This window comes from Hippopotamus amphibius, chromosome 5, assembly GCF_030028045.1.
Source record: "Hippopotamus amphibius kiboko isolate mHipAmp2 chromosome 5, mHipAmp2.hap2, whole genome shotgun sequence".
Classification (NCBI taxonomy): domain Eukaryota; kingdom Metazoa; phylum Chordata; class Mammalia; order Artiodactyla; family Hippopotamidae; genus Hippopotamus; species Hippopotamus amphibius.
Genome location: NC_080190.1, coordinates 155,783,775 through 155,792,327, shown reverse-complemented (window position 1 = coordinate 155,792,327; position 8,553 = coordinate 155,783,775). Strand labels below are relative to the sequence as shown.

Here is an 8,553-nt window from a genome sequence, read left to right as displayed (position 1 = left end):
ATGAAAGTGTGAATGACTGTCTAAAGCAGGGCAGCTGTTGTTTAAACCTGAGGTCAAACCTCAGCTAAGGGGACTTCCCTGGTGGTCCAGTGGGTAAGACTCTGCGGGGGTGGTTTGGGTTCGATCCCTGGTTGGGGAACTAGAGTCTGCAAATAAGAGTCCTCATGCTACAACTAAAGATCCTGCATGCCACAACTAATGCCACAACGAAGATCCCATGTGCTGAAACTAAGATCTGGTACAGCCAAAATAAATAAATAAATATTAAAAAACAAAAAAACAAAAAAACCCCTCAGCTAAGACTACAAAAGTTTAAGGTATAAAATAAAAAGAATCCACATACATTGTTTCAAATTTTTATTTGCTTATAAAAAAGAACGGAAATAGGTTTGCAAAAACATATCTGCATGTACAAAACAATCCATGTGGTTAAGGAGGGCAAGCTCTGGAACATACTGCTGGATAAATTGTTCATCAAAATTGGATCTCTTTGCATCAGAATCAGTGGAAAGTCATTACTTTACGTCAAAAGCCACTGAAGAACTAAATCTATTTTTACAATCACCAAATTCAGAAAGGTTATATTCTAACGCATATTCTTGGATACCAGTGAAGCTAGTTACCAAGCAATCTCAGAGTTGGACAGATCTATTAAGCAAGAGGTAGTTTCTCCAATCATGTCCCTTTTTTCTTTTCAGCAAGTCATTCCTAGGGGGGATAAGCATAAACAGCATAATCTTCAAATCCCTTTGAATTCCTGTTCTGCTGGGACCCCGTTTCCCTCAAATACAATCATGTCTGTCTTGTTGCATTTTAGGACTTGAGATCATCCAACAGAAAAGATTTCAGAGTTCAAACGTTTTGGCCAATTTTTCTTTGAGTATGCCGTAAAAACAACAAAGAGAAATCAATCCTATGGTGTCATGGATTAAGGGGATTTTTTAAAAAATACACCTTTTTGTTAATATCGCAATAATATTAACAACACCCAAGGAGGAGATGTAGGCTGATGAAATGAGCCCCCCAAAGGTAGCATACAAACCACATAATGACATTCTTCTTGAATAAGTTGCCTTAAGAGCTTTTGCGGTTGGTCCTCCAAGTTCTCCTGAGACTATCAGATCCCAGAGCCCCACAGCTCAATGGCTTCCAGCTCATCTTGGACAGGGGTGAATTCTGGCTGATCAGGATGGGAAGCTAGAGAGGAAGAGTGGGGGTGGGGACTTGATAGAACCCAGGAACCATAAATTGATATCCTCCCCTCATATGGGTCCGTAGAGACGTAGTCTCTAAAGTACAGAGATATCCTGCTTGGGTAGAAAGTAGTAGCTACCTTTACCCACCACGCTGCTTGCACCTTCCCCAGGAGGTTCAGATGGTTAGCAAAAGAAGGAAGGGATAGATACACTGCATAAATTGTTAGGAAACTAGAATCACAGCCAACTGCTTAAATATTACATGTTTTATTTACAAAAGAAACCCTGAAATACCAGCAGAATGATGTAAGCAAGATAAATTCTAAAAACAAATCTCATGTTAGAAGTCCAACACCAGGGGACAGGAAGGAGTGGGGAGGTGACCAGAGGAAGAATGGATAGTAGGGTGGTCAGGGAGAAAGATGCCCAGCAATCTGTGTGGGAATAGGAAAGAGGAGAAGGCACATTTAAGTAACTATTCCCGGGCCTTCAACTAGGGAAGTCTGGGATAATTCTTGGCAGACAATCTACACCCAGGCTGATACAGAGCAGTCAGTTTCTATGACAGTTGACACATGTGATTTGGTTAAGTTCCAGCCTTATCCTCGTATGTGTTCGGAGCAGGGAGGGCAACAGTTGTGACAGTGGGCAGGGAAGGAAGCAGGTGAAGCAGGGAAGCGAGTGCCCATTGTTAGGGGCAGCGGCTGGGTAGTGGTGGTCAACAGGACAGTTCTGTATCTGCAGCCAATTGCCCAGGCCAATATAATGAGTGGAGGAGGTCCACATCAGTGCTGGTAATCATTGTAAGGGATCACATCTTAATAAGGGACAGGGAGATTTGAGAGAGTGGGGAGGGAAGAGATGAACAGAGAAAAACACATCAGCAAAACTTTAACCAGTCCCTCTGGCAAATAAGGTTAAATTTCTTCTAGAGCAGAAAACTTAAATTCATTGGCTAATAAGTTTATTGCCCCAAAGCAGTCTCTGAACCTCTCCCTTGATGCTTCCAAGAGTGACTATGTTAGAAAATGTCCCATTACACAACCCTTCAGCATGCAGACCACAGATGTTTTTAGGAAGCATAATTTTTTCAGAATCTCAGACCAGTAGTTAGTAAGAGGCAAGGACACCATGGCCACTTTTGTTTCTTAAAATAATCCCTGGTCACCTAAAATGCATGCAGTGGGCAGTGTGTCACCCAACAGAATCTCCAGGGCCCTCCTTATTATGGGGGAAGTTCTGAGTTTGAGGTTTCCCCAAAACAAGACTAAAACTATATAGGACATCATGGCCACGCCACAGAAGTAACAGAGAATGTTCAAACACATCCCTCAAAGACGAAATATGAGGTCAGAGGCCAAGTCTGTGTGGATCCTCATTTGGAAGCAAGGAAGACTTTGATGTGGTATTATTTTAAATTTCCTCTTAAGGGGTGACCTATATATTAATTTGTACTTTATAGAAGATGCCTCTGGATAATTTAAAAGGTAGTGAGCAATTCAAGCTCTTCCTCCTGCCCCTCAGAAGTCTGGTTTTATAGCACCCCCAGCATTATGGTACTAAGCATAGTTAAGACATCGCTCAAAGCCCACAAGAGGCTGACACTTACCTCCCACGCCGTAGGCAGAACATGAAGAGGGGTCGCAGTATCCAGGCTGGCCAGAAGGACCCTGTGGTCCAGGTGCCCCCAAGTGACCAGGTGGACCCCTTGGTCCAGGAGAGCCAGGGGGTCCAGGACTTCCTGGACGACTCTCCCCGGAAGGTCCTAAGAAGTACCCACCAAGGGAAACAGTTGGTCTTTTATCATCACAGGGTGAGTTTTCAGACTACCAAAAGTAAACTAACTCTTACAAGAAGCCATCTTACACATCTCGACAACTAGGGTGACCTGCCTCTCTCTACTCACTGAGTTCTATTCCTGAACTGGATTTCCTGGACAGAGGCTCACACTGCAATCACACGTTCTCCTGGAGGTCAATGTTTTCAAACAGTTCAGGAAAGCGGAAAGCAAAATACACTCTCTTTTTTAAATGACCCCTTGTATATTAAAGGGAAAGGCGCATAACACTGTCAACCTTATTTTTTTTGATGGGGCTTCTGTTTCCCAGTGCAGGTTCCTTATGAATTCAACGTACAGGCATGCACACACACACACACACATGCATGCACACACATGAACACACTTGATCTCAACCTTATAACCTATATGGGTTTATGACCGCAGATAACTGAAATAAATTAGTCTAAGTCTGAAAGAAATTATACTGGAGGAAAAAAATGAAAATTCTGAAATTGGACCCAGTATGTGAACCCAAAATTCCTTTAGGCTAGTTTATATCAATTGAGAACTTATATTGAGTGAAAGTAAGAAGGGGATTAAAATTTTTGTGAATTTAAGAAGTATGTCAGGTTGAAATTTTTTTGGTTTATGTATTTGTATTGTTTTGCTTTACGCCTGGATTCCAACAGTATTTAGAAGGCCTTTTCCAACTAGAAATAAAACTCTTCAATTAGAACCAAAATGAAAACTAGGAACATGTATCACCTTATATTTGAAAAGTGTTGTGACTCTTAGATACATTCAGTGTCGTTCAATTAACATTCACCAACCATTCATTCTGTGTAAGGCACGAGCTAGATCATTTTCTCATACGATCTCTAATAATAGGAGTATTTATACTCAAAGTGAATCTATTGCATTAGGAATCTCTCCTACAAAAAGTATATTAGATTGGAAAGAAAAATTGGTAAATCATTTGATTCAATACGGCTAAGACTGGGATTGCAAATATCCAACAGGATTGTAAATTTATAACTCTAATAAATGACTACAATTATCTGGAGACCATTCTAAAAGCACATAGTAAAATACATAAAACTCAAAACTTACACAAAACTCATTCAGTAAGACGACCATGATGGCAGAAACTATGAGTGTTCATCAACTATCCATGTGTTCCTCTAGATTTTGAGACTCTCTTACAGTTCAGCTTGGGCTGTGTGACTAGTTCCAGCCAGTGAAACACAAGTAGAAACGATATGTTTCCTCCTGCATTCAGGAAGTTGATGTGCCTTCTTTATCTTTCTCCTTAAAGCCTTTAGTTCCAAAATGGGGAGAAAGTTACCCTACCCACATCAAAGTCTGGATAAGTGTCAATCCACTAAGCATTTGGGATGGATCTGTGTGTCAATCTACACAGCATTGCCTAGCCCAGCCTAACCCATGCAACCTATAAGATCCCAGAAATATGGTGTAACTCTGGGGGCTTCTGTATTGGGAGGCTTGCTGCTAACAAACTGGACTCCCAGTGAAAGGAATGAGAAATACAGCCATTCCAGTTGGACACAAGCGTATAATATGGCCATTTGCCTGACCTGCAATGTCAAGTGAATATAAAGATTTAGGATTTCCATCTTGCAGTTTCCTGTTAGGTAGGAAGAGTTACCTGTTGGCCCGGGGGGGCCTCTTGGACCTTGAGTTCCAATGCCCGGATTTCCTTTTTCTCCCTTCACACCAGTTAAACCTGTTTAAAAAAAGAAAAGAAAAGTTCTCCTTAAAATGAAATCTGGGTAGTTCTGTTTTTCTGGGTTTCAAAAGGACCTCTCTGATGCAGACAACGATGAGGGTTGATTGGGGGTTATGGTTACCATGGCACTTTTAAACTGAATCCTGACACCGGTGACTTCTGCACAACCACGTACAGAATGCTGGCTCTGTATCTGAGCATGTTGTCTGTATTTGTAATACTGCAAGTTTATCGTCCTCCCTCCCACTGAAGTGGCTCAGCCTGCTGGGATCTGGCCTGTGTCCTTGCACGCACCAGGCCACTGGACTTATGCAGCTGGCACTCCGCAAGTAAAAGTAACACAATAGAAATCACAAGTGGACACGTCTAACATTTTCCTTTTGGTCCACCCTGTAATGTATCTGCAAAAGGCATGAATTATAATTAGGCAGCGAAGTCCTAAAGAGTGTAAGTTTCCATTAAAAACTTGGAAGCTTCAGGAAAGCCTGTGTTTGATTTGGCTGATTCAGTCCCATAAAAATCTAAACCTATTCATGTTTCTTTTCCACTGAATAAACTTCTTATGCCAAATAATTTACGGTGCTGTTAACAAACTATACATTTTCACAGGCAGAAAAACACAGAAACATATACTCTGACACCTCATCGTCCAAACAGATCCTATCACAAGATTGCTGGACGTGTGACAGCACACTATGTTGAGGCCCAATTCGTCAAGCAGAGAGTTGCATCAGACTGGGGTCTGGATTACCCTGGCTCACATCATAGAAAGTCTCTGGTATCTGTTTTTCATGTACAACAATACTTTGAAATGATAGAATGCGGAACTACATCTCTTTGTAATTACAAAGAAATTATGTGTGAATTGGCAAAGCCTAGGAAGGACCATAAAGGAAAATAATCAATTTGATCAGCAGCAGGCATGCAAGTGACCTAAAGTGTTTAAAATTACCAATAACTAAGCCTGGGCAGCCGGGAGGGCGGGGCTCGGCAGAGACCGCCGCACCCATCCCGTGCCCTCCGCCTGGGGGGCGAAAGCAGAGGCGCCAGGCCTCAGAACAGACCAGGGGTCCCAGCCCTGCCCTGCCCTGCCCTGCAGGGACCAAGGCCCTCAGTCTTCCTCAGAGCCAGGCTGGGCGTCACTGAACCTGCGACCCCGAAGCCAGGAAGGCGGAGTGGAGCGGGGCCTGGCCAGAGCCTCAGTCTGACATTCCAGATCAGGGGGTGGATGTGCGCTGTGGGAACTGAGGCTGCCCGGGACCCCTGCCTGGGACCCCCGGCTTGTCACCCCACTTCACTTTTCTACCGGGAACCCCTCCCCCTACCCTCACCTTGCTATGTATTGCTGTAATTTATTGACCTCAAATATGCTGCATAACAGACCTCACTCGGGGCAGGGAGGATCCCCAGGGCTCCCCACCTCCACTTGGCGGGGCCCCGTGGGGCCAGGTGCTGAGGGGAGCCTCTCTGCCCCCACCCATCACTTGCTTTCCCCCTCCCCCATTGGGGGACCCCAGGTTGGGCACTGGCCCATTCACAAATACCTCGAGGGGGCGGGGGAGGGAGGGGGTTTAGCTGTTTTGTTTAACGGAGGGATCACGTCCTGCTACGCGCCCTTCCCAGGAAGGGGGGGGCCGCGATCGCACTCCTGTACCGGCCACTGCCGCCGTCAGTCATCACACTGAGTTCACTTCCCTCGAGAGTTTGGATAAATTCAGGTCAGAGCTGCAGGTACGCAGCCCTCAGTGTCATAGCAAAGTAGTTCACCGATCTCTCCATTCAGAAGCATGCAGTCTTAATGTACAGAGATGAGAAGCTGTTATTTTATGATCTTTTCATTAAAAGCTTGATTGAAAACAAAAAAAAAAAAAAAGAAAATTACAAATAACTTTTTTTCCCCTTCTAAGTACAATACACATTCACTGTAAGCAAATTAGAAAACACAAAATGCAAGGACTCCAGTTCTAAAAAAATAATCACTTTGATCATCTTGGTTTGTAACTTCCAGAAAGAAAGATATTGATGTAGTATTAACTCTGAGAATAGCAGTTTTTTCTACACTGCACATATAATGATTGTCCTTTGATTTGAAGTTTTGATGTCTGCTGTGTTCCTTGTGACCACCTCTTGGGGTCAAGGTATACCTGTCACCTTTAAAAAAGCCCTTCTTCCTTGTTAGCGGTCCTCAGGGCTGCTCTACCCACTGCAATGCTTCCCTAACACCCACGCCTATTGCACGTGGACTTGGTGGTGTTTTCTGAGCTCATAAAAGCCCAGTACTGCAGGAAGAGGGCAGGACACCGACCAGCAAGCCTCTGAACTCCTGTTTTCAGCCTAATTCTTCTCCTAGGAACTGACAGAAAGAGGGTGATTTCTCAAAAGTAAAACTACAATCACATCTGAATTTAAAAATCATATAACTTACTCAGGCAAGTCAATATTTAACATTCAATTGCTAAATCAAGTTATTCAGACTGAAAAGCACCCTGAGTAGGTCTACTGGGCTTTACCCAATTAGCTATTAGTTTAGCTAATTGGGTAATAATTGCAGGGAGTGCTTTTTTTAATTGGAAGTAGATGCTCCCTCACTTGCAAATGATTGTGCCCTAACGCGCATCTCAGAATTTAGCAGAAATCACATCTTCTTCTGTGAGAACTGGAGTCGCTTTCCCCACAGGGAATCACTAATTTTTAAAGAATTAGAGCACAAGAAAATACACTGATGACTAACAGCAGGCTGCGTGATTAACTGCATGGTGACTCAGAGGCTTCCTGTGACCTTACAGTACCCAAGGATCAACGTTACAGACATGGCTTCTCGGGGATTCTCCACAAGTGGAAGACGGAGGAGATTAGGATGATCAGAACATCCAGGACAGTATCCTTGGGAATAAGCCCCTGCTGAGAGTTCCTGCCCGATCCTTTGCTTACTCACAAAGAAAGCAAAAGGTGGGGAAGACTGGGGAGGAGAAAGTCTGGTGGTTTTAAATTTCTAGTTATGTAGAGAAAAACAAGTGGCATTTGATATTATCTGCAATACAATTCAAAGTAACATTCACAAGAATGTTCCAGCCCCTCAAGATGCCTTAAAGGAAAAGAAAAAAGAAAACTTTTAAGGATATCATTATATATTAACAGAGAATTTTAGATTTCATTATCCTTCAAGTTATGAAATGTTGCAACTACATGTAGGCCAACATATTCATATTTGTCTGTCTTCACTTGTGTTTCTCAAGCTGAAGGAATACTCATCTCCATGACAACTGAACTCGATTATAAATCATTTTTTTAGAGTGAAAAAACCATGTTAAAAATCATTATTTAGGGGCTTCCTAGGTGGCGCAGTGGTTAAGAATCCGCCTGCCAATGCAGAGGTCACAGGTTCGATCCCAGCTCCAGGAAGATCCCACATGCCGCGGAGCAACTAAGCCCGTGTGCCAAAAAAAAAAAAAAAAAAAAAAAAAAATCATTATTTAAGTATCTAAGATGAGGGCTGAAACTGAAGGCTAAGCTTAGAGACCTCAGCTCTCTAAAAATAGAACTGGATATACTTTTGATAAGCCTTGTAGGTCATAATTTAAAGGAAGGAAATCAAATGTTCTAAAATGTCAGCCTGTGATTGTCCATAAGATGACAGTAAAGTCTGGGCAGTCATTCTTTATGGACAGAATGCAATCCCCACCCAGAAATAAGGGCTTCCTCATACATCTCTTTTGTGAGGATCCAAGGTGGGCCACGTGGTGCTGAGATGGGGTCACTAGAACTAAGTACCAGCATCCTTTTCACAAAGACATGGGAACTCCTAGGTTCACAGGATATTCCATCCTGAA

At 43.0% G+C, this 8,553-nt stretch overlaps 1 protein-coding gene across 3 annotated transcripts in view; it reads right to left on the bottom strand.

Annotated features, from left to right (window-relative positions):
- Window positions 1–348: 348 nt before the first annotated feature.
- COL14A1 (collagen type XIV alpha 1 chain) overlaps window positions 349–8,553 on the bottom strand; it is a 220,584-nt gene continuing 212,379 nt past the window's right edge. For 2 of the 3 annotated variants that reach the window (XM_057734080.1, XM_057734079.1), the window contains exons 46-48: window positions 4,643–4,720; window positions 2,806–2,961; window positions 349–1,197 (exon numbers count right to left, since the gene is read on the bottom strand). In XM_057734080.1, the coding sequence (XP_057590063.1) occupies window positions 1,118–1,197; window positions 2,806–2,961; window positions 4,643–4,720 (314 nt within the window). In that variant the 3' untranslated portion in view covers window positions 349–1,117. Of the gene's footprint in view, window positions 1,198–1,447; window positions 2,014–2,805; window positions 2,962–4,642; window positions 4,721–8,553 lie in introns of those variants that run through there. The other variant, XM_057734081.1, reaches the window with a different exon arrangement.